Source organism: Argentina silus (genome assembly GCF_951799395.1).
Source record: "Argentina silus genome assembly, chromosome: 5".
NCBI lineage: Eukaryota > Metazoa > Chordata > Actinopteri > Argentiniformes > Argentinidae > Argentina > Argentina silus.
In genome coordinates, this window is record NC_139659.1 from 5,662,727 (window position 1) to 5,688,638 (window position 25,912).

Sequence of the window (25,912 nt, forward strand, 5' to 3'; positions counted from 1 at the left end):
TCAATTATTGACAACGCATTACGTAATTAAATGTCCAAGTACATCCGGTGGAGGCGGAAGAGGCAAAGCGGTCATGCGGAATATATTATTTTAATGTATTTTGAAAAAAACGAAACATTATCGCTATCGAAGTGTCTGTCATGCTTTGGCAGCTGTAAGAAACGTACATACATGTTGGTGTTATGAAAACAGTTGATTCATGTATGTATAAAGAAGTGCATTCTCCGCTATAAGGTAAATGTTCCTGACAGGTCTTTGTTCTAGCTATCATGAATCTGTTAGCAACCATGCTAGCAACCACGAACCAGTCACGTCGCTAGCCAGCTGATCGGCTTGGTTGGGAATTGAAAATATGGATTATTATATATCATTATAACTAACGTTACCCTGCTTCAAATATCTACTGGCAGCAGAATTATACCGGTTGCTTGGTGATTACTGGTATTTGTCACTAGCAGCTCAAAAAGTAATGTTAGCTAGGTAAGCAATCAAGTCAGCAACGTTAGCCTTGAATGACATGCAGCTCGCCACCTTGGGCACTTCTTATAAATCACCTCTGCACTTAGCTGTCTTCCAAATCATGAGGATCATGTTTATGAGGGTTTAAATTACTTTCCCAGTTCGCCATAAGTAGCTGGAGACCTATGTTGCTCGCTATCTTTCCAACAACGTTAGCTAGATATATGTAGCTAAGCTAGATAAATCACATCATGTGAGTCTGCAGACCCAAGCTCATGTTACCTTTTGTCAGAAGGTGCTTTTGATATGGATAATCTTGAAATGTCTGTATTTCTGTAGGGGGAAGACCTCACGATGGAAGACTGCTTGCACACATCTTCAGATAACCTGTCCAAGTTGGTACGCTGGGCCCACAGTCATGGTACCATCTGTGCCCTCATCCCCAACCTCAAGCATCTCCTCACAGAGGGTTCCCATGGCAACCTCACCGCTATGTGGGGCTGCAGTGCGGGCCATGCCTACCATTGGCCCCTGACAGCCACCTGCAAGACGGGGCAGAAGGAGCGGACCTCGTGCTACCAGGACAACCGCAGCATCAACTCTGACAGCCTCAGCCTCCAGGGAGGTGCCTCGGCTCTCCAGAGCCCAGCAGGAGAGAGGTTCCTGGGCAGGTCCACCAAGTCCAAGGGGGACAGCAGCCAAACCCATGACGACTCCTGTGACTTCTCCAACTGCAGCGAACCCTCCGAGGGGGACGACAACACGGAAGAATACAACAGCAACCTTTTTGACATTGTCTGCGAATCCTCTGCAACTGACGAGGATGGAGATTATGAGCCGCACCACAGTTCTAGGAAAAGGGGCCGCCCACCAGGGGCCATGCCTGGCCAACAGAGGCCGGGGGACAGGACTGGGGACAATTTGGTAAAAAAGATCAAACAAGAGACAGCTGAAGACTATTACACAGTGGCCAACGCTCAGCTTGCAGCAGGTACTGACTCTGGCCAGGTGTCTCATTCAGTGTCCCAGTTGCAAAAGCCTAACCCCCAGTCACAGTCTTCCCTCTCCCACACATTACCTCAGAAATCCTCACATGTGGATGGGGACTCCCTGGGTGTGTCCGCCTCACCAATGGAGCGGTCTTCCCCTCACCCAAACTTCCCCACACCCAAACTGCCCCATGGTCCTGCTTCCAGCTCTCAGAGCAAGCCACCATTGAACCACGCTTCTCCCGGACTCCAGGATCTATCCCTAGGGCCTACCCAGAGCTTCAGCACTGCCGGGGCAGCTTCTCAGCTCCCAGGCCCCACTGAGCTGATGGAAGGCCTGGCCTCTGATGACTTGTTGAAGTCTGGAGGAACCACGGAGGCCTTCGGGGACCTGTCGGCCTCCCCAGATGGCCTGAACTCAGACCTGGACCTGATGGCAGCGCAGGCCCTTTGTGCTGCTACAGAGCCCAAAAGAGAAGCTACAGGTACAGTTCATCTGTTTCTTTCTACTAACAGCCCTGACAACAATGTCAAAGTCACTGGATCTCTTTACTGACATACTGTGTAATGTAGCACTAATTTTTTTGTCATGCCTAATCCCAGCTTGTTTGGTCTTATGACAAATCAATGAAGTGAGTGATTTATCCCTCAGAAGCCTTATTCTCCAAAAGTGACTCTGTATATTTGCAACATTGATAGTAATACTGTTGATATTCTGCTTGTTTCAAGTGTGATTGTTGTCGTTAACTGTTAACCAATGTTAACCAAGTTAACCAATGGCTGCAGATATACCATTGTTATTTCTGTGATGAAACCTGCCAATTGCACTAGAAGCATAAATATTAAATGCATGTTAAAAGTCCATGACAAATACCCTTCTAGAGGCTAATGTACTCACAGGCTACACTGTGTGCAAAGGTAATGTAAGCGATATGTCTGTGTGTTTTTATGCTTGGATGTGTGTGGGTGTCTGTCTGTTTTCACAAGTGTTTCTTCATCAGCCTTTTCCTGTATGTGTCTGTATTAACATGGCTACCCTACCCTGCACCTTGAACAAGACTGTGCATCAGATTTACAATGCTGCTCTCCAATTAATTTAAAAGTCCAAATATTGATGGACCAATTACAGATTGGTCCATCACCTTTAAGCAAGAAAGAATATAAAATAGTTATATAGTGACAGGTGTGATAAATCCATAATACAACATATTTCTCAGATATCATTTTGAATGTGGAAGAGATGAATAATCCCTCCAAAAGACATCTGTCCGTGCTACATTTCTGGAAACTTGAACTGCATGTAGGTGGATATGTTTGTTTAGTATTTATATGGAAGGAAGCAGGTGTGAGTTTCATCAAATAAGAGAGCACCTCGTTTCATCCATATGGGGTCTAACAGCCCAACAGTGATACAATAGGATTGGCCTAGTTGATAATGGAGCCAGACCGATGCTGATTTATGTGGGACAACAGTCATTCTGTGGGATGCTGTGGGAGACGATTGATGCAAAGTAAAGCCAATGGCTACGCGCCGTCCGTTTTCGACAGTCTTTCTGTTGGCTTAATGAAGGCCAAGTCTGACGTGTTGGTCCACCAGACCTTTCGCGCATTTAAGCGGAAGTGTCTGGGAACGAGACTCATTATGAACATTTGTCTGTGTTCTCCCCATAGAGTTAACCCATAACTAAAATCCTAGCGTTCTTCTTCCATCGTACACACACAACCTTATGCATTTTTTTTTTGTTGCTTACTAAACCTTATTTTCTCAGTAGATGCAGCGTGAACTCTTAATTAAGGTTGTGCAGTGTAGGATTTTAGGGCTGATATAAACATGCGTTTCTAACTCGGAAACACACGATTACGCTGTTCCCAATGTTGTGCATATTTTGACGTTTCAGTTTGCGTAAAATGGAAATGGATGATACCTATACACATTTTTCTTCGATCTGACCAGGACATTTGAAATGAAGGTGAGTTGTAAAGGCACTAGTGAACCTTCTGGCTCAAACATGTTAATATGTTATGTAATTCATTAGAATGCATGCATTAGTCTGGTTCACAGACCACCAGTAAATACTGCATAATTTTACTCACAATATGGAAAATAGTGAACTGAGTTTTTGATCACATTCGCAGGTTCACCAGACTGCAAGATGGAGTGTGGGCTATTTGAATTGTCCTCTTGTTGAGTGACATGGTTAGTTTGTGTGTAACTCTCCAACTAAAATACTTAAAACAAGACTAGAAATTGTTTAGCAATAAAACTGTTAAATAGTTTCTCTGTGATTCTTAATTAGTTGTGGATGTTTTATTGTTGTGTTCATCTTGAGACAGATGTTGAGGTTTGGTTCACTGCTGCCTAGTGTGCAATGTTTAAACCCTATTGAAGGTTGTATACTGAGCAACCCATTCTTGTACATTGCAAGTTATGACAGTTCATTGTTTGACAATTTCTGAGATATTCAAACCATAGAGGGTTGTTTTTTTGTGCAGTAACATGTACAGTAAATACTACTACACTGCACTAGGAATGGACTATGTTATACGATGTGTAAATATACTGGAATAAAGGCTAAGTTCTGAAATGTTTCATAGTCAAGCATTTTTTAAAACATTTATTTTTTGTCATTGAAGACATTTGATGGAGAAAAAGTTAAATTAAAACTAAAAATGTATGTATTATTTATCTTTCTTTACAGACCTGCTCTGGCCTACCTCTTCAACTCCATGCTCAAGCAGTGAACCTATTGAAGAGAGAAGGAGGGTTGAAGAATTTGTTGCTAGTATAGGTAAGTGGCCATATGATTTTATGAGGTTAGCTTTCAAGTGGCATTATTGTTGAAAGCAAAAATGTAATCTTAGATTGAAGACACCTACAATGCTGAAATTGATTGCCTGTAGCACTCGGTGTGTTTTAGTTTTTATAATTGTCCCCACTCGAATCCACAGATCTTGCCCAGCTGCAGAGTCTCCAGACAGTCATCTGTCGGGTTCTGTCCTTCCGTGAGAGGACAACGCCAGTAGGGGAGGTCCCCAGGCAGGGACTCCAGCATTTGCCCCGACCCCACCAGCCTCGACCCCACCAGCCTCGACCCCACCAGCCTCGGCCCCACCAGCCTCAGCCCCAGCCCCGCCAGCTCCACCAATCCCTCCAGCTGCAGCCCCACCAGCCCCAGCCCCAGCCCCAGCCCCACCAACCCCTGCCCCATCAACCCCACCAGCCCCAGCCCCACCAACCCCACCAGCCCGAGCCCCACCAATCCCACCAGCGCCAATCCCACCAGCCCCAGCCCCACCAACCCCACCAGCGCCAGCCCCACCAATCCCACCCCGACCCCCAGCCGCAGCACTGTCAGCAGGGCCAACAGGAGCTGTACCCAGACTCAGGGGTCTTTGTGTCCTCCCACCAGCTGGCAGCCATGTTCCAGGAGGCCAGGGGGAACTGCATGCGCCTATTTCACCTGCTCTTCGAACACTTCTTCAGTGAGGATGACCTACTGGGGGCTGTGGCCTTCGGGAGGAGGGGCAAAGTCCCCTCAGGCAAGAAGATATTGGATCGCCGAACAGTCGACGCAATCATAGGTGAATATGAGAGTGCTCTCTCACACTATCATGGCAACAAGTTTAAACTCTGCTTGTATATGTTAATGTCCATGTAGTGAGCCCTAATAAATGTACAAGTTGCGTGTACTGCTCTAGGCATGTTATTAATTGTAAACATCTCAAATTGTTTCATTAACTGTATCATGGCCTCTACAGCTTTCGTGCTTCACTGCTCTGCGTTGGATGGATGGACATCTGTGGAGTCATCCAAGCTGAAGAAAGCCTGCATCAACAAGTGCAGGCTGAAAATGTGCCAGAGGAGAAAGTTAGCAGAGGCTCATTATTATTTGTCCTGATTTACCGTAGTCATAGTGCAAATTGCAACTTTTTTAGTTCTCACCATTGTGGTGGTAAAGACTTTTGTTGTAGTAGCCTTGTGGCTTTAGATGATAGGCCTTTTTAGGAGAAAAAAACATGACCAAAGGGAATTAAGGTAATTACTCTTAATGAGATCATACCAATGAACAGGGATATTTCTTTCCCTCTTTTTGTGCTTTGTTTTTCTTCTTGAAATGTTATTTAAGTTATTGGTCCTTGCTATGGTTTAAGGCTATTACATAATCAAATGTTTGTTACACTGAAATAAATGGTCCATACCCCCTCCTATGGTTTGTCAAGAAATTATTTGCTGAACATGAAAAAAGAAAACTAAGCACAGTCGATCAAGTCATCTATACTTGATGTTGCATACTTGAAATTGATATTTTTGTGAGAACTATGTTTTGGAAAAGGTAAAGTACGTAGCTGCATGGTATTGCTAAACTTTACTTACATTCTAGAATATGAATAGGGCAACACTTTAGGCAAGAATTTCCCCCACTCCTCAAAACATGTATTTGATACAATATTGAGTCATACTGCAGCTCTCCCTTTTATGGAAAAATGCATCCCATGGCAAAGATTATTGCAGCAATGTTGTCTGTCTTGATTTGCAGGTGGGTTCCAGTTTATGATATTTTATTTTGGGATATTTGTATTACAAATATCCCAAAACTATCTTCAATTTAGTGAGTAGTGTCACTTTCAGTGGTTTCAATGATTGCTATTTTGTTTAACATTTGCCTCTTCAAATAAATAATGTGAGGCTTTACAAATATCCCCTATGTGTATGTAATCGGGATGGTTTTCTGCTTACTTTTTCTATAAACTTCACCCTGGTCATTCTCTGGAAAAAGTTGTCCTCATAAACCAACGTCGTCAATGCCTCAAACAATGTCAACATTGTACTGTACATGTTCAAAGTACATTGTCTTCCTCAGAGTAACCTGTGGAACCTGTGATTGTGTCTTTCACCAGCGGGCCCTGCTGTGTATGAGGTTGAGAGGCTGCGAGCGCTGCTGCACGCAGAGAGGAGTCGCAGCGTCCAGATGGGAGAGACTATCAGCAGCTTGAAGCAGGACAAGGAGCTGCTTCAGCACGAGCTCACCAAGAAGGCCGAACTCATCTGCGACTTCCTCTCAGACCAACTCCGTCCAGGTAGACACTCACTCAGACGCTATAAGAACTGCATAGCTCCAATTGATTACAGCTACACCTAGCACTCTTCTGTAGAGGGGCAGCCAGTCAGAGTAGAGCAGACATTGACAGAGGGTGTCAGTCTGATCAATCAGCGGCATGATCTGCAATCTGCCCCTCCCACAGACTAATTGTGGGGAAAAGCATGGGGAAGAATGATAGATGAGATGGCTTATCATGATTTTGTTTCCTTCCCTTCAGATAAGAGAAGGGGTCATTCGTCCAGTCAGATGGAGCCGAGCAGCTCCCACATGGTCCCCTTCACTGATGATGGGGGAGCGTTCGAGTCCCCCGCTCTGTTTGACTCTTTCGAGGAGGTGGAGCTCCACCCCCTAGACCGCCACAGGATTATGAAGAGCTCCAAAAGGAGTAGAGATGGGGAGAACACCAGAGTTAGGAGTAAGTCACGTACCACATTATCCAACAGCATGCTAATATTGTCAACACAATACATAAAACTAGTGTCCCACTATTTTAAACATACTATATAATATAATATAATATAATAATACTAAATAATATAATGTCCAAATTCAGTACTCATGTTTAGTATTCGGTCGACAATCCTTTGCATACAAACGCCTGAAGTCTGAGACTCATTGACCCCACCAGACGCTGGGTATATTCTCTGGTGATGGTCTGCCAGTCCTGTACTGCAGCCATCTTCAGTTGTTGTTTGTTTTGAGGTATTTTTGCCTAAAATCCTATCATCAGGAAATGAAATGCGTGTTCAATGGGATTTAAATTTGAAGATTGACTTGGCCAGTCAAGAACTTTCTGATTTTTGGGCCTGAAAAACTCCCTAGTTTTCTATGGCAATATGTTTGGGTCATTGTCTTACTGTATGATGAAGCATACATTTTCTTGTACTCGAGCAGACAAGATGTTTCTGTACACTTCAGAATATATTCTGCAGCTGCTAGCAGCAGTAACATCATCAATTAAGACCAGTTAGCCAGCTCTTGTGGCAGCTATACGTGCCCAAACCATAGCATCCCCTCCACCATGTTTCCGAGATGAGGTGGTGTGCTGTAAATCTTGGACAGATCCTTTTTTCTCCAAACTGTCCACTTGCAATCACTCTGGTACATGATCATATTTGTCCACAAGACCGTTTTCCAGACCTCTGCAGGCTTTTTAGATTTTAGATCACCTCCTGGAAAGTGTTCCAGATCTGTGGGACAGTTTTTTTTTTTTAAATTAATTATGGTGAGCATTCTTTGGTCATCCACTGTAGAAGTATAAGGTTTTGGCTATTTTCTGATTTATTTTTCTGATATTTCAGCCTCATAATGGCTTCCTTGACTTTCATTGACGTCTCTTTGGTCCTCATGTTGACAGACACCAATAGCAGACTCCAAAGGCAAATGCAAAGCCTAGAATCAATACAAGACATAAACAGCTCTCTTATGCCTGCACAAATTATATGACGGAACACACCTGACTAACCAGAAACACCTGTCAAGCCCTGAAATAGGGGAGAAAAGGTTTGTAATTTCTAAATGGTGAAACCTATCTGAAAAAATAAAACATTGAATTAAAGCTGAGAATCCATTAAGGAGAATACGTTAACCTCATAGTAATTGTTTGATTTCAAATCCAAACTGTTGGAGTATAGAGCTAAAAGAAGACAGCAATCTGCTTCCTCTTTCCAATACTTATGGAGGGCACTGTATTTCTCCCAAAGTGACTGCATTAGAGGAATACTTGAAACTAGTATTAGATACTAGCTTATGTATTTATCCTTCAATATGCTTACATCGTTTATTTTATGTGATACTTTTTTACCCTAAAACCCTCACTCACATTGGAAACCTAGCATAAAAGATGTATGTGTAATTAACATTCGAACGTGAATGTAGTTGAAAGTAATTCTGTCATTGTTTTCCACAGTGAAAAACGTTGTCGGCGTCATAGCGCGGTACATGGCGGCACTGCAGGAGTTCCGGCGGAGCGTCTCCATGAAGGTGGCCTTCGACCGTGTCGGAGTGGACCGCAACACCATATCCCGGACGGCAGCCATCGCTGAGCTGAGCCTGGCCGCCCCGGAGGTGTTTCACGCTCTGGCGCCTTGGGACGAGAAGGAGGAGACCCTGGCCCACTACGCCCACCGGTGCCGCCAAGCCATGGATGACACCATCAAAGCCAAGATCAAAACCATGAAAGCCAAGGGAGACCTGCTGCCCATAGTCAGCAAATGATGATGAAGAAGAAAGACTGTGTCCTGTGTTTGTTGTTATGGGGCCATGGTGGTGTTCTAATGCCTTTTTGCAGTGATCTGTCCTTATTTCTCCATTCCATCCCTGTCCACCCCTCCACCACCACCTAATACACTTGGATAAGACTCTACAACGATAACACAAAACCATGTAGGATAAACACTATTAAAAAATATTGTTGTGCACATAAATGGTTGATATATATTTTTGTTTTATGGATGATGTGTCGATGCTCGGCTGGTGCAGACCGCTGGGAGAAAAGCAAAGCATCAAATGATATGTTTTTGAATGCATGTTCTCCTTTTCACTATTTACTTGGCATATGATATCTTCAACTGTCTCTCCGCTCCCTTTTCCTCCTATAACTCGCAAACTAGTGTCACGCTGTATGTCTGTGTATGTAGGTGCATTGTGTACAATGTTTCCAACTATTGATTGTGTCAATGGTTGTAACCTGCAACACGTCAAGTGTTCTGCAGCCTCTCTGGTTGTTAATGTTTAAAAATAAAAGCACCCACAATCTGAAACAATGCAGACTTATCTGTTTATACATTTCACTACATTGAAATCATGAGGAATGGAAGCTTCTAGCAAAAAATAATAAATGAACTTGATTAAACAACATGAAAACATTCAGACTGCTAATATTCTGTGCAGCTACGAAGCAGACTTACTAACAGATCTTCAACATGAAGCCCCATGAAAATCTAATATATAAGAACCCTGAGGAGTATCAGATGGATTTAGAAAACATTAACAGTGAATACCAGTTGACCCAGTTACAACAAACATGTTTTACAGAGAGACATACAGCACTGTACAAGTCTCATCCACAATGTTTATACACATTTATGTGTATGTTACTGTAAGTGGAATGAATATCATTTCCATGACCTGTAAACATAACATCTACAGTGGTAAGTGTAAAATGTCAATGTCAGCAATATGACAGTACAACACTATCAGATTTTGTGTTCTTCCATAAGATCAAATGTCATCTGTTTAATAGTAGATATTCCTATCTACAAGGTTTTAACATTCCATCTTACTGAATAGCACAGAAGCACTAGAAGTGCACCATGAGCTGTGTACAATGTAACATTGCAAATGCCTCAAGGCTAAATTGAAGGTCAAGGCATACATGCAGTCATTCACAAAAGTTCATCAAGAGTTTGATGAACTGCTTCTTTAGAATGGTCTTCTTTGTTTTTCTGCCATCAATCAACTAAGTACTACTTACTGCATCTGCCTGGCTAAGATAACCATGATAATTCACAAATATTTCCTCAGCTTGGTTTTGACAGAGATGGACGAGAGACAGGAGGAGGCTAACCGTGAGCAGAATGAGAAGACCATCCGCAGCACCCAGACGGCGCTTCGCAACTTCCGCGACTTGTCAGGACTTGTACACAAAGTGTAATGCATGTTATAAAGTAATTCATATTATTACAGTGACTTACAGTCTTCTTTGGTGCCATAAATCTCTCCTGTATTTGTGGACCAAGTTCTCTGAATCAGTGTAGTGTCCTGAATCACAAACACGTAGAGTAAATACTTTTGCTTAAAAGTTGACTACACTAGTGTGTGGGTCAGGTTACTTCCACTTCCAATGTAATAAGATTGCATTGTAATACTGTATCTAAGCTATGCAAAAGTGCACTATGTTGTATTCAATATACAAATTGTAAAATGTCTTTGATAGCTCATTGACTGTTGTAAAACCACTGCTGTTTGTATCAATGTCCCATAAAACTGGGTACCTCAAGTGGGTTCAGAATCAGATTTGTAATATCGCAGACCATTGCAGTTTCCGGATATATCCCTTATTCTGGCTTAGTACAGGTGAGGGGGTATGAACTTGATGGTATCAGTGCAATATAGCTTGACAGATCCTCCTTCATGAATATAATGTGAATGTGTCACTTTCAGTCAGTATGAGGATTATGCAATATATACTTCATATCCATATACAATATCCACTATTCTGAATGTTACTGAGACAATTAAATCAATTCCCAGTCCTGTGTATTATTACTCTGATTGTGCATGTGTGCAATGAAAAAAAAAATAACATGAATGTGAAGATGTGGCCACTGTTTAATACATTTTGTTTATTTGAATATGCCTAAAAAAAATAAAAAAATAAGAACAAATACATCTCTCCTTGCCATCTTTCCAACCCACATGATCAGCACACTGTACCATAAATAGCTGGACAAACTGGTCTGAGAATTCATAGCGATGCGAATACCTTGGACCTATACCAATTCATGAGTCTGTTTGTTGTCATATGTGTTAGTCTCCATTTCTCTCATTCCGCCGGAGGGCCCGGATCTAGTCTTGGCAACACTGGAAGGATGAGGTTTCCAAAGGAGGAATCCTGGGTGATGAAGAAGCCGGAGGAGTGTGCATGAGCATGCTTTAACAAAAACAAAGGGAGAATAACACATTGAGTACAGTGACCTCACGCAATATTTAAAAAACTGAAATTAATTTTAATTTTTAAGTTGGAATGCTTGTCTGTCTCCACTGAGCCTCCTTCTGTGGTAATGCTATGACGCGACATTAGTCACCAGGTAGAGTGACATAGGGAGACATGCTGTAGTCCAGTAGATAGTGGGTGTCCCGATATTCTGTCCTCTGTTCCTTGCATCCTCCTTCCTCGCTTCCCTCTCAAAACACATTGGAGGAGAAGATCCTAGGTTCCTTCCCTTAGATATTCTTCTCCAATGCTTTTTGAGAAGGATGTGAGGAGAGAGAATGTGAGGATCAGAGGAAAGACTATTGGGACACAACCAGTGAAACTATGAAGGAAACTCTCAGATAAAGGAGCATATAAGGGATAGGGGGGGGGGGGGGGGGGGCATATAAGGGAATGCTCCCAGATAGGATACAGCATGTGAGGGAACACTCGCAAGAAGAAAAACAGTTAACGTGTACCACAAGGAACACAGTCATCAGTAGAGGATTAAAGAAATAGCCACGGATGATTTCAGCTAAATTGAGGGAATTAAACGACAGCATGCTAACCTTTGACTTGTTGGTCTTGATACAATCTACTAACCGTGACCAGTTAGGTCTCACCTGTAGTGCAGCTTTCTGCTGGGCAGCAAAGTGCTGCTGCTCTGCATGGTCCCGGAAGTCTTTATTCAAGGCTGGTCTGGACATAGGGATGCTGCATAAAAGACATAGCGGTCACACACAGAATCATAGAATTTCACTGAATTATTGCTCTTTCAGTTGAAGAATAGGCCTACATTCTTACATACCTAGCTCCAGGATTGTTCAAGGATTGATTTTGTATCAAGCGTCTCTTCTCCTTATCCAGCTCAGCCAAAATTGCAACCCTATTTTTATTCTGGAATCCTGTTTGTAAAAAATCCAATACATCAGTGATGAGAAGCAACATACAGTACTGGATCCTGTCTGTTGGGATTTGCAGTGCCACAAGCACCCAGCATCATGTCTAGCTATGGTATAGATAGTATTAGTCCTCAGTCTCAAATTAATGGAAATGGTAGGCCCCATCTAGTTCAATAGGAAGATTAGATGGTGCATTATCTTCCCCATCATTTTGAAAATAGCCCTGCAGATTTCTCCTACATAATGCAACACAGTGTCAGATGTGGAGTTAGTTGAACTAAGTTACTTGAACTACACCATGTTCGAAAATCGTTGGAACTATTTAATAGCTGGCATCAACGGTGCTTTACTCACCCTGCCCAGGGGCATTTGTGGCCATGTTAGTGCTGCTAACAACCGGTGGGTAGCTAAGATAGCTAGCACAATTTTTGGCCAAAGTGGATGGGAGAGCTTCGGAGTGATGTACGGTATTCCCTGTGATGCAGCAAATAACGTGCACCAGTAACGTTATAGTTCACTTTAAGCTTATACAGAATAGAATATGATCGCTATCTTCTTGTCAGAATCTCTGAAGCTGACACTTTCATTGTTGTGTTTCCTCATTCACTTGTGGATCAACATTGACCACGTGACATGTTTTTATTTTATTTTTTTATTTTTTAACGAACTTCCGGTACCAATATTGTACTTCCGAAATTGCGCAGTGCAGGTCAGCTGACAGCTGTTTGCAGCCAGCGGGTCCAGAATACACGGCATTGGAGTAATCACACAACTATCCACTCCAGGCCAAGGAACAGTGATATTTTCGGAAAAACCCGTTTGCGGCGTCCCCTTGCTTGCACAATGAGTGCTGGCACCCCTAAATCACTAGCATCATCGGGTCAGAAACCCATTCAAGATGTATGCCACCCTCTCTCTGCCGAGGATTCAGTTCTCACACCCAGTCCAGATGTAGGGAACACCACTAGCAGCATCGGGGAAAAGGTAAGCTACTTTTGTCCTTGTTCTATACTTTTTGGGAGGACAGTCACATACGTATTTCATGTCATATCATGTCTTTTTGCTTTTTCTCTCTTTAGAGTCAAACCAATGTTGCATTGATTTTAATAAACAACCTGTACTTGGATGGTCGCAGCACTGCAGACAACTGGCTAGAGACCTCTGGCTATTTGTTGATGTTATTTGTCTTGTAGATATGTACTACAGTTATATAACGCTAGTTATATGAGTAGCATTATTGTTGAAACAACAACATCAGAATTTTATCATCAGATTGCTCTACATGACAAGGTGTACCTTATGGTAAAACTGGCCAAATCATCAGGGTCAGGAAATACACAAGAACATTAATTGATGGAACACTATTTGTTTGTATTTAGTGTCTTGCATTTGGCATGAACTGATGTTTGAAGTATAATGATGGAATTGTAGCATCAAGATTGCATCCAAAACCCCAGAAAAACTAATAATTAAGTACTTTATGTTACAGAACCAGTTATCTAGATTGATGACAATTTGTGAATTCAGATTTCTGGAAAATGAAATTATTTTGTTTTGTTTAATTCGAAATGGACATAAAAGTTTTATTGTTAGCTTTAGTTGGTGCGGCAGAGGCTGGGGATCTTTGCCAAATGCTTGACAATGGAGCCGTGTTCTTCTCTGGGATGTCTCATTTTCATTTATTGTAATGGTATTGTCTATTGTACACAAATTGTATGTAAGAGGGTTTAGTTAGCATTGCTCATAATTGCGAGGCTGTGTGTTTTGCAACCCGTTGTATGGCACGTGCCTACATGGCCCCATTTAAAATACACTAAAACTGGGTAGATTGGCTGCTTATGTGCACAGTGTTTCGGATATTACCTTAACACTCTCCATGTGGGATATGATTAGTGTCAATAAGTTCTATCAAGGTGGTATGCAAAGAGCTATCAGGTTGTTGACGTGAGGTGTGTGGGTAAAAAACATTTCACTATTTGGACCTCAACAGTTTGCAGTGGTCAACCCCAGCTTTACTCAAGAGGTATGTGTGTATGAGATGCTCAACAAAGATCTTTATCATTGTCAGAGGACAATTAACACTTAAAATGGCATTCATATCATAGCCTAATCTTGGTTCAGGCATTCCTAACACTTCACAGTTTGGTGCATGACTAATGTTGATCCTGTATTTTTCAAGCTTTAGATGACTTAGCCTAGCCTAGATAAAGTTCTTTACTACTTTGAGTGCAACACTGAGCATAGCCTAAATTAATTTGTTTTATTTAGGCCTGCAATGTGTAGCCCCATTCCAAATGGGAATTATAAGGCCTACTCCTCATGCTTTGAAGGCGATCACAGTTTGGATACAGTGAGGAACATCCCTCCTGTACTGTGTTTTCACTTTCCACTCAGGACATACCAGTGTCTTCCTGATAGCATACAAGCCAAATCCAAAGGTATAGAAATTAATTCATGCAGTGGTAGTAGGTACAGTATGACCCGAGTCTTGTGATTAAGACGGAGCCAATTATGTTTATTCTTAGCTTGAAGTTTAACCACGGCCCTAAAACCTGAGGGAATTCCATTCTACTGCAGCATGACTTTGACCGAGCTGTTTTCAAAGGTCCTGTCAGAGGGCTAATCATAGAAATGGCCCCACTATGGGGGAGAAAATAAGTCTTTGTTCTCATGTACTATGAAAAAGAAAAGGGAGACACACTCCTCCTGCCATGACTTGAGCAAAGACCATCCTACTGTATTTTAGTCTGTTTCCTCGTAGATTCATATTGAGGTATTTTTCATTTGGTGGACAGATTCTTAGTCAAGTTCTTAGTCACATGTTATTTCTGACTAGTGAAAAAAATACCTTAAATCTAGAAGATAGGCATGTCCCTCCACCCCTTAATACTGTGAAAAGATAGGCCTACTCATCATCATCATCAACATTAGGCCTGATAGATAGGCCTACTTAGTGAATCGCAGGTAGAACCAATTAGGACCATTTTCCAGTGTAACGTGTAGCCTTAGCATTCATACGTTCATAGTTCCCTGCAATTTAGGTAGGACCGGCTCTTGATGAAACATGTCACAGCTGGGCAAGCTACCAGGAAAGTGTTGTCACTGTTTCCAGCACTAATCCATTTCAACGGATGTCATGTTATTCATATTGCAAAATGCACTTACAACTCTCCTACACTGTTACGATGCCATTTTGATACACTAATCGTTGAAACACTTAATCCCACACCTCAGTAGAATGTTATCTCCAATTAGTTTCATGAGTGCAAATGTTTAGGGTGCGTGTTGTTTAGAAGGAGGGGTCATGTGGAAAATGGCGGTATGGTAACACATTAGCCAGATGGTCAGTGTGTGGTTGTTTCCTAGCTGTGGGAGCTGTTCTTGTTTGCTGCCTGATCGTGGTGATTTCGTACTTCAGGACTCTTTCTCACTTGGCTTCAGGCTGGCAGCATGATGGAACACAGGTGAAAAATAGCTGCCTGCATCCTTATAATCTCAAATCTTGTATGTGAATGTATTGGTGCATAGGCCTAGCCTATTTCAAGAAAATTGGAGGAAACAAAGGGTGAAATACTGGGTTTGTGTGTGTTAAACTGATTTGAAACCACTCCAGGTTTATGATTTAGGGGCTGCAAGATGCTGACAATTGACTCTGTGTTCATTTGGGTGAAAACAAGATTCTATACCCTCCTTGTTTTTACTTTTCCTCTGGCAATTGAAGCTAGTAGGAGAATCTACTCATTGTGTTGCCATTTTTTGCTATTCCTCTCTACATTCCAGGACTTGAGTTTGCCCAACGGGACGCCGGTCGAGACCTCAAGCCCTGCCTCCTCCTCCTCCCTGTTGAACCGTTTGCACCTGGACGATGACCTGGACGGAGAGACCCGTGACCTCTTTGTTACTGTGGATGACCCGAAGAAGCATGTGTCGACCATGGAGACCTACATCACCTACAGGGTCTCCACCAAGGTCCTCCCCCTTATCTTTCTCATTGGCTTTGTCCTGGTTATATTCCTGTCTTCACAGATCAGCAGATTATTATATCATTACAATGTGGTACTTCTCCAGGTGCTGGCAGATCTGATAATATAGATGTGCACATTGTGCAGAAGGACTGCAATGAACCAAGCAACCTTTGCTACTTTGTTTAGCTTCTCACAATCTGTTTACGTGCTCCTTGTCAATGATATGGAGCTGTCTGGGAAAATAAATACCAAAGCGGTTTCTCAATCTGTTATCTGATAACCTCAGATCTATAAGTAGAATACCAGTATGTGAATAGGGGTATTGTGGTACAGTGTCATGCACAAACCCTTAACCCCCTTTAAAGAGTTCTGATCTATTAAGAAAGGCCAATTGAGCCAAGGCAGCACAATCAATGTTGACATCCCTTTTGCTCCTCAGTCCTCACGCTGATCAAAATGTCACAGCTGAAACTCGACACTGGGCGCTAATTGAAAGAGTCTTTCACACTGAAGTGACAAAAACAACTCCTCATCTGGAGTATTATTGGGTGCTGTGCTGAGTCAGCTAGCTAGCCTGCCCATTGTGAAAAGGACAGAGTCGCTCAGGAAAAACAGCTAAGTAATCACAGCTCCGAAGGACAGATATGGGACCCGAGTAGCTGGATGAAGTGTATCGTGGCAACCGTCCAGCCTTTCTGATAAGGGAGGCATGGTAGCCTCTGCTAACAGTTCTCTGCTGAAAGGGAGCCTGATAAACATTGCTCATGGTTGAGTGTGTTTTTGTTTACCGGTAGAACTATGGTTGTGGTCTTTCTCTGAGAATCAGAGCCTGTTTTTGCTGTTGACACATAGGTAAACAATAAAACAAAGAAGATCCATTCATACTGTAGCCAAAAACAAATGGGCCTTGTTAGCGCTAATGGAATTTTAGGCCCACATGCTTCATGAAGATATACACTTTTACTTTTGTATATTCCTAATCATGATGGTGACCTTTCTTTGTTTACTGAAGAAGTAGTAGTGTGAAAGCGGTTTCTCTGCACAGCTAGTGTTTGGTCTATCAGCGCTGTTGCTTCGTGTAGGAGGAAAGTGCGACAGGGTGAGGGGTGATTACCTGGTCAGCCATTAACCTAGTGTCTGAACACATACCTCATGTCTTCTTTGCCAGTGTGTATGTCAAATGGGTTGCATTATTGCATTATATGCCTCTCTGTTTATCCTTTTAAATGAGGTTGTCAGTTAGTGTTTGCCATTAGAGGTACATTCCATTTATGTGGCTTCCTGTAGTAGGGAAGTGAAGGAAGTTGTCAGTTAACACAGGTTACACCTTGTATTTTTTTTCTTCCCATTTTTCTGTAATTGTGCATGACGTTCTATATTTAATAAAAACGTTTTTTTTTTTTGTTGTTTTTTTTTTTATCTCCAGACCACCCGGGTGGAGTTTGACCTACCAGAGTACTCCGTCAGGCGGCGCTACCAGGACTTTGATTGGATGAGGAACAAACTGGAGGAAAGTCAGCCCACCCATCTCATTCCAGTAGGTACAAGGACACCAGGGCCGGATTCTCTTTGAGAACTGAGGAACTATAGTGGTGTCCCATCTTATTCAAAGAGGGCCGGTGTGGACCCATGCTTTCCTTCCTACTAAGCACCTGATTAAATTAATAAAAGTGTTGATTGAAGACTATGATTAAACCTAGTTGATTAGTGTGATGTAGCCTTTTTATTTTTTAAGAGTATACCCTACTGTTTATCATAATGTGATTGATGCCCAATGTAGAGATTGTTTCTGGACACTGTCGCTCTCTGTGTGCCCCCCTAGCCCCTCCCTGAGAAGTTTGTGATGAAGGGGGTGGTGGACAGGTTCTCTGAGGAGTTTGTGGAGGTCAGGAGGAAGGCACTGGACAAGTTTCTGAAACGAGTGGCTGACCATCCTGTTCTGTCTTTCAACGAGCACTTCAATGCATTTCTCTCCGCCAAGGTGAGTTATCCAGTAGGCATTTCACAAGTGTAATTTTCCTAGTACACTGGATGCTTCAGACCCTGGTGAAATCCATATGGCAAAAACTTGAGCTGTACTTGTACCATGGAACCAATGGAATAATTACAAAAGTGCAACATTCTAAGCTAAATCAGGAACACCTAAAATACTTCGCAAAAGTATTTGACCTACAGAATATATTTCAACCAGGTCTGTAGAGATTTCAACTATGGCCTGATACGTATAACCCCTAAGGTGTTTGACCAGATATGCTACTCTGAGCCAAAGGGAGACTGGTTGGCATTAGATCAGCATGTGGTAGTCTGTGCTGTGATGTATCATTCTTCGTAATGGAGGTGTTATTATTGAACCACTGTTAATGGGCTGGAGGGAGTTATCCGCTGAGACGTTCAACAGCAGTTATTAATGAGGGGTGTTGTTCTCTGCTGCAAGACATTATTTTTTAATGGGCGTGCAGACATAGATTTTTTATTAGGTCGGAATCCACTGCTACTGCCACACCTCAGTGTGTTATTACATTGATGACTTTGAGCTCAACCAATGAATGCTTTAAAAAGTGTCCCAGCAGAATCTCTCAGTATAATTGTGGTGGTGGGATGGAGGTTCTAACCTGTGTGTTTTCTTTTCAGGACCTGAATAAAAAGCAAGGATTAGCCCTGCTGACCAAGATGGGGGAGTCAGTGAAGTACGTGACGGGGGGTTATAAGCTGAGGGGGCGGCCGATTGAGTTTTCTGCCATGGGTGAATACCTGGACGTCTTCACACAGAAGCTGGGCACCATCGACAGAATATCACAGAGAATAATCAAAGAGCAGTCAGGTATGGATACAGATAGCAGGTGTTGATGCATGTGTCCCCCATACTGAGTCTCTGTGCTTCTATCCTGTTCTGTGGAGCTCTAGTAAAGCTCTTTTTTACCTCTCTGACTCCACAGACTGATCCCTGCCTTTGTTGTGCACTTACTCTGACCCCAGACTGCTGACTCTGACTCCTCCTGCTTCTGTTGTGTCCATCTAGTAGAGCTCTCGCTCTCTCTTTACTCTGACTCAACTCTGACTCTACTGACTCTTGCCTGGTATGTCCCTGCTCTGATCCCTGACTCTGACTCCTGCTTCTGATGTGTCCATCTGGTAGAGCTATCTTTCTCGGTTGACTACTCTGACTCCACTGACTGCTGACTCTGACTCCTGACTTGGCTGTGTGCAGAGTACCTGGTGGAGCTGAGGGAGTACGGGCCAGTGTACTCCAGCTGGGCGGGGTCGGAGGGTGAGCTGCAGGAGCCTCTGGAGGGCGTGGCCAGCAGCGTGGCCAACTGCTCCAGCGCCCTGGAGGAGCTGACGGAGGACATGAGCGAAGACTTCCTCCCCGTACTGAGAGAATACGTCCTCTACATCGAGTCCATGAAGGTAGGACTGGGCCATTTGGATCAAAGTCCACGATATTGATTATCACTTTTTATCCTAACCTGATTTGTGGTCAATTTAACTGAAATTATTGAACAGAAAGTGCATGCAGAGTTTGTGTATTTAGTGACTAGGGAGAGGTAAAACCTCAAATGGGGTACACTATCCCCTTATCATGCAACCTATGATTGGATCATGGCCAGATTTCAGCATGATCCCATGTTGGTGACGGGGGTAGATTCGATTGGATTCAGTGATTGTGATTGGATTCAGTGATTGTGATTGGATTCAGTGATTGGATTCAGATCGGATCAGGCTTACCACCTAGATCAGGTAGATGGCGAATCATCGTGTTCACACTTTTTTTTATTTTTATAAACACATTCCCTTATACAGTTTCCAATATTAAACCCTATATTAAAGTCTAATTTTCAAGCACAACAGCAACCCCCTGTCACTATGTTCAGCTAGCCTTATCTCCAATACTATGCTTGGTTCTAATCTCAGATAAAGATACCATCGTGTTCACCTCACTCAAGGGAGAAAGTTCCCAGGTGCCTCTAACTAATACAGTATTGTTAAGTATTATTCGTATTGTTTACAGAGTTAAACAAAAACAGAGGTGGTTCACTGACAGAATGACTCCCAACATGTCCTTTTGCGATTGTCAGTTAATTTCTTGATGCAGCAGCAGTGGAAATAAATGGGCACACAGGAGTTTTGGCGGACAGCTTTCCCCAGTGTCTGCTGAATCTACTCTTAGCTTCAGACTATGTCCTATCTCGCCAAAACTTTAGTCAGCTCTATCCGTAGTCCCTTTTTTTAGTCAGTCACAGATAGAGATTTCTGCTTACTCAAATAACCTTTGACCCCGCCAGACCAGTTCTGAGGAAGCAGAAGAGCGAGAGAATGTATTCCCACTTCCTCTCTCTCTCCACTGACTTTGCATGGCAACACACGTTTGTGTGGTTGAGAACAGGAATTGAGTTTCAGTGTGCAGTATTGTCAATATAAGCTAGCCTTAGTATGATCCACTGATCCTGTTTATTTCTGGCTTGATTTATGATTTCTTTTTCTTTTTTTCTTTTTTACTTTAATTTTTTTAAGCTCTTTTTTGACCGAAGAACTAATAATACTGAGTGGCACTGACACAAATAAGTCATATTTAATTGACCTTTTGATTTGATTGGAGATATAATGCGATATTATTGAGATTTGTGTGGTATCATTTTCATTTTTTTCATTTTAATCTTTTTTTTTTTTTTAATGCCAGTGCCTTCAGACAGAATGGGTGTTTTTCTCTCAGAATGTCTGCTTATGAAGAGTGCTGTGGTCTGTGAGGAGTTTCCTAGTGAGGGTGTCTGAACCTCAGTGTTTCTCGGCTGCTAATTGGTTGTCGGTTGCTTTTTCTCACCGGCCCAGCACAGCCATTCCTCTTCTCGAGCCGCCCAGGGCAGACATCTCAGGGAGTCAGGCAAGGATTTATGGGAGGAGGGCGCTAGATGTCTGTTAATAGCTTCCATATTGGAAATGTTGCTGCATACAAATGTCCAGACAAACACCACACAGCAACTGCAATGCCTAGTCACTCCTGGAAATAGATGGTTCAAATCATAAGCACAGAATGAAATCAGAAAATTAGACTGTGCTCATCTTTTCAGTTTATTAGACCAATTTCTGAGGTCTGAAACTTTTCAAATAAAAAAAATGACATATTTTGAGAGAACTAACTCTTTTGGAGTTAACACATCTGGTGTCACTTTTCCCCCTCCAGAATGTTCTGAAGAAGAGGGACCAGGTCCAGGCTGAGTACGAAGCCAAGCTGGAAGCCGCAGCGATTCGGAGAGAAGAGAGATCAGCTGTAAGTCTACTGAACACTCGAGTTGAGATGTTGAGAATTTATATAAATCGAGTTGATATAAAGTTATGTTGAGAGTTTAGTTGAATGGGTCATAATGACTACTCGGTACTAGACTTTGTGAGTTACCACAGTTTGTTTTACATTCATCACATTTGTGCCAATTGTGATTCATAAGCAGAGAGATACAGTGCCCTGCATAAGCAATGGGACAGTGAAGCATGTTTGCTGCTTTTGACTTTATGACTCTGAAAGTTTGCATTTGAAATCAAACAATTACTGTGAGGTTAAAAGTAGATATTCTCTGCTTTTATTTGGTTGTACACAAAGACCTATTGGTTTCACCATTCAGAAATTACAACAGTTTTTATGCATAGTCCCCCTATTTCAGGGTACCCAAAGGTAATAGGACAATGGGCTTGACAGGTGTTTCTGGTTCCTCAGGTGTGTTCCGTCACATCATTTGTGCAGTTATAAGAGAGCTCTCAATGTCTAGTGTTGATTCTAGGCTTTGCGTTTGCCATTGGAGTCAGTCAAGTCACGTCAATGAAAGTCAGGGAAGCCATTATGAGGCTGAAATATCAGAAAAAATCTTTCAGAAACATAGCCAAAACCTTAAACCTACCAAAATTGACAGTTTGAAACATCATTAAAAGGAAGAAAAGCATTGGTGAGCTCAGAAATCGCAAACAGCCTGGTAGGCCAAGGAAGACTTCTACAGTGGACAGCTGAAGAATGTTCACCATGATTAAGAAAAAACCCAAAACAACTGTCCCACAGATCAGGAACACTCTCCAATAGGTATGTGTGAATGTGTCAGAGAATACCATCCGCAGAAGACTTCACCAGCAGAACAACAGAGGCTATGCTGCAAGCACTTAGCCACAAAAAAACAGGATGGCCAGGTCACAGTTTACTAAAAGGTACTTAAAAGAGCCTGCAGAGTTCTGGAAAAAGGTCTTCTGGACAGATCAGAACAACATGTATCAAAGTGATGCCAAGAGTAAAGAGTGGAGAAAAAACTCCACACTGGAACTGGCTCACTTGCCTTCATTGATGATGTAACTGCTGAAGGCAGCAGCAGGATGAATTCTGAAGTGTACAGAAACATCTTGTCAGGCCAAGCACAAACAAATGCCTCCAAACTCATTGGACGGCGCTTCATTATACAGCAGGATAATCACACAAAACATACTGCCATAGCAACTAGAGAGATTTTCCAGTCAAGTTGTTGACTGGCCATGTCAATCTCCAAATTTAAATCCTATTGAACAAGCATTTAATTTGCTGAGGAGGAGACTTAAGGCAAAACATCCTCAAAACAAACAACAACTGAAGATGGCTGCAGTACAGGACTGGTAGAGCATCACCCAGCGTCTGGTGGGGACAATGGGCTGCAGACTTCAGGCAGTTTTTGGGATTGTTAATCAAATACTTAACATGAGTGCTTAATTTGCACATTTGATGCATCTGTCCTATCACTTTTGGGTACCTTGAAATAGGGGGACTATGCATAAAAAGTGTTGTAATTTCTGTATGGTGAAATCAATATGTACACAAACACCATCAAATAAAAGCTGATAATCTCTACTTTAACCTCATAATAATTGTTTGATTTAATATCCAACCTTTTGGAGTGTAGAGCCAAAAGAAGAAAAAATGACTTACGCAGGGCACTGTATAATGATAACAATTAGTAACCGAAGGTAATTGAATAGGCCTTTAGGCTCTTCACTGATATTTACATTTTCCTATGCTTAACATAATATATTTCCCTCCCCCAACCATTCCCATAGTCCCTAGAGCACAGTAGCTCCATACTCATAGCTCTATGCCCGTAGTGCCATGTTCAGATAGCTATGTGTCCCCTCTAGGTGCCCACAGATGTGGAGAAGTGCCAGGACAGGGTGGAGTGTTTTAACGCTGACCTGAAGGCCGACTGGGACCGCTGGCAAAACAACAAGAGGCAGGACTTTAGACAGCTCCTCACTGGCATGGCCGACAAAAACATCCAGTACTATGAGAAGGTAAATAGGGCTGTTTGGTTATTATGTATCCATATTGTATATGATTTTCATGCAGACCTGGGTCTGACACATACTTTATGTCAAGATCAGATACTTGAGCTGTGCTTGATTTAGTTTGCCTGGTACAACGAACCAATGGAATAGTCCCAAAAAGTGCTTCAAGTTAATCAAGTGCACCTCATGACTCGAGTATCCAACATTTGCATTGTCCTCAGGTCTGTTTATGTGTACAATATGATATCAATCTATAAATGCATGTATTGAAACCTTGGTCATGGTTCATTGTAAGAGAAGTTCTCCTAACGACTGGATCAACATAATGTTTCTGAGCCTGAAACTAACACAGGCATGCAACATTCCAAAAGCGCTGGCGAAGTGGGAAGTAGCCGAAGACGAAAAAGGGGAAGCTATTCCTTAAAGTTGAAGAATTCAGAATCCAAGCAAGAGCTTAGATTTTACTGTACTGATACAGACCAGGATATAGAAACTTAAAAATGTTATGACAAAGAACTGGTATAGTGCTGATGGAATGATATGTCTCTGTCTGCCTGTCTCTCTCTCTCTCCCTCTCCCCCCCTCTCTCTCCTCTTATCTCACTCCTCTTATCTGACTTCTTGCCTTCTTGTCTCTGTGTTGCAGTGCCTTGCAGCGTGGGAGTCCGTCATTCCATTATTACAAGACAAACAGGAGGCCAAAACTGAATCGAACTGAAACTTTTTCTCACTTTCCTTCTGGAGTGTTGCTGTTACAGTGCATTTCAAACACTTACCAGTGTCTCACACAAACTGCTTGAAGGGAGTTTGCCAAGGAAAATTGACTTTTTGGGGCTACAGACTTAAGTATATCCTTTTTTTTTCTTTTTTGTTTCTCTTTGTGAAACCCTGTCCAACCTGAATCTTCTCCCCTCCTGTTATGTGTGCAAGCAGTGGATGATTTTCTCTCTGAAAGCCCCACTCCTCCCCACACACCAAACTAGCCATACCATGGATTGGCAAGGAGTTGCTGTCGAACTGTCAAACTGGCCAAAGGATTACAGAATGGAGAGAGAGAGAAGAAGAGCCAGGAAAAGTCAAGACAACTAATATGTACAGCTTTTTTTCAGTTTGAAATTTTTCTAGGTCTCTTGAATGGTTGCCATTGCTTCTTTTTGTAAACGATGCTGGTCTTTTACGAAAAGCCCCTTGAAGAGCGAAGCGATATCACAATTATGTTAGTTTGAATCGCACTTGCAGAGGCTGCCATTTCTAAGCAAGCCTCTGGCCAAAGACTTGGGGGGGGGGGGGGGGGGGGGGGGGGGGACCTTACATGTTGTGTGCTATATTATGGTTGGAAGCCATTGTAACTACAGTACGTATAATGCCAACTACTGTTGGGGTGTCTCCTCCTTACCATGAATAACTTGGTGTGGATGATGAAAGGTATTGGTCAGGTTGTCGTCATTGCAGTCGAGCTGCATTGATCCACAGATCACTATGTCACATTGGTGTGGTTCCTGAGTTTAACACATCCATTGTGAGATATGATAATCTGTGTAGTGTGACTGCAATAAAAAAGGATCTGGAATGTGTCCTTTGACAATGAAAACCTCTCCACTGGTTGAGCAGAATAAGACAGCATACAAATGGGGAGGTTCTCTCATTCCAGGGGGACTGGTTTAAATGATGCACTCGAAGGAGAAGGCGGGTGAATGTATGTCCACAGCCCTCCCCCCAACTTTCTATTCTTCAGTGTTTGTAGATACGAAAGGATTGGATAGGCTAGGTTTGGTAGCACTTTATTTTACGGTACTGTTATTGACCTAGTAGTATAGTATATGAGGAAATGATGTGGTAAAAATGAGTACTTTCAGGTACCCCCTTCATAACGAAGTACAATTGATAACTATCTGCTTGGTATTAAATGTTGCCTTGTGGGAGGCGCTTGTTGAGTTAATGAACCTCGGAAGAAACAAAAGAAACAAACAAGGGAATTATTGTGTAATCATTTACTATTCCACCATGTAATATCTAAGATGGTACCTGTTCATATTGATACCGTAAAATAAAATGCTATCCTAATCCTAAGAACCTATGCCTTATTACCTTCATATATCTGGCCTAATCCTTCCAGATCTATGAACAACAAATGGCTAGGGACAGCGAGGGAACCAGGCAAGAATGGATTTCTGGGTAGGAAGACACTCTGCACTGGTTTGGCATGGAGGTTTAGGATGTTTGTTTTGTCAGCTCTTCCGCTTGTTTAATTTGACAGTCTCTTTATTATGTTTCTTCTGCATCACGCTGCTTGTCTGTATTTCACAAAGGACAAGACAACGGTTGTGTCCCAATAGTCTAAAGCACTATGGTGAATTCCTATTTGCTTTCCCCAGTCACACTTTTTCATATCAGTGCACATGAAATTATGGAGAGGAAACTTTAGACTACTGGGACACATCCCTATGTTTTTTTCAGAATTGTGACACATCTGCTCTCTGCTTGCTGGGCGAGTGTTTGGCATCTACACAACTTCT

General features: G+C 42.4%; 3 protein-coding genes across 5 annotated transcripts; 2 read left to right on the plus strand and 1 right to left on the minus strand.

Annotated features, from left to right (window-relative positions):
* Positions 1-59: 59 nt before the first annotated feature.
* kiaa1958 (KIAA1958 ortholog) lies at positions 60-9,298 on the plus strand. 3 transcript variants are annotated; one of them, XM_083670193.1, is made up of 5 exons: positions 60-234; positions 799-1,933; positions 6,348-6,527; positions 6,768-6,965; positions 8,460-9,298. In XM_083670193.1, the coding sequence occupies exons 2-5, from the start codon at positions 814-816 to the stop codon at positions 8,765-8,767; spliced, it is 1,806 nt and encodes a 601-aa protein (XP_083526319.1). In that variant the 5' UTR covers positions 60-234; positions 799-813; the 3' UTR covers positions 8,768-9,298. The 3 variants fall into 3 exon arrangements, with proteins under 3 accessions (XP_083526319.1, XP_083526317.1, XP_083526318.1); XM_083670191.1 differs by lacking the exons at positions 6,348-6,527; positions 6,768-6,965; positions 8,460-9,298 and adding exons at positions 4,148-4,237; positions 4,398-5,030; positions 5,208-5,655; XM_083670192.1 differs by lacking the exons at positions 6,348-6,527; positions 6,768-6,965; positions 8,460-9,298 and adding exons at positions 4,148-4,237; positions 4,398-5,030; positions 5,208-5,655 and having other exon boundaries at positions 71-201.
* Positions 9,299-10,864: 1,566 nt separating this feature from the next.
* On the minus strand, positions 10,865-12,766 carry inip (ints3 and nabp interacting protein). Its single transcript, XM_083669827.1, has 4 exons — positions 12,503-12,766; positions 12,055-12,151; positions 11,870-11,960; positions 10,865-11,204 (listed from the first exon to the last, which is right to left on the minus strand). The coding sequence occupies exons 1-4, from the start codon at positions 12,525-12,527 to the stop codon at positions 11,097-11,099; spliced, it is 321 nt and encodes a 106-aa protein (XP_083525953.1). The 5' UTR covers positions 12,528-12,766; the 3' UTR covers positions 10,865-11,096.
* A 157-nt stretch (positions 12,767-12,923) lies between these two features.
* snx30 (sorting nexin family member 30) lies at positions 12,924-24,670 on the plus strand. Its single transcript, XM_083669478.1, has 9 exons — positions 12,924-13,132; positions 15,929-16,117; positions 17,540-17,650; positions 17,936-18,094; positions 18,745-18,934; positions 19,322-19,521; positions 21,293-21,379; positions 23,251-23,403; positions 24,043-24,670. Exons 1-9 carry the CDS (start codon positions 12,992-12,994, stop codon positions 24,112-24,114), a joined length of 1,302 nt encoding a protein of 433 aa, XP_083525604.1. The 5' UTR covers positions 12,924-12,991; the 3' UTR covers positions 24,115-24,670.
* The last annotated feature ends 1,242 nt before the right edge of the window (positions 24,671-25,912 follow it).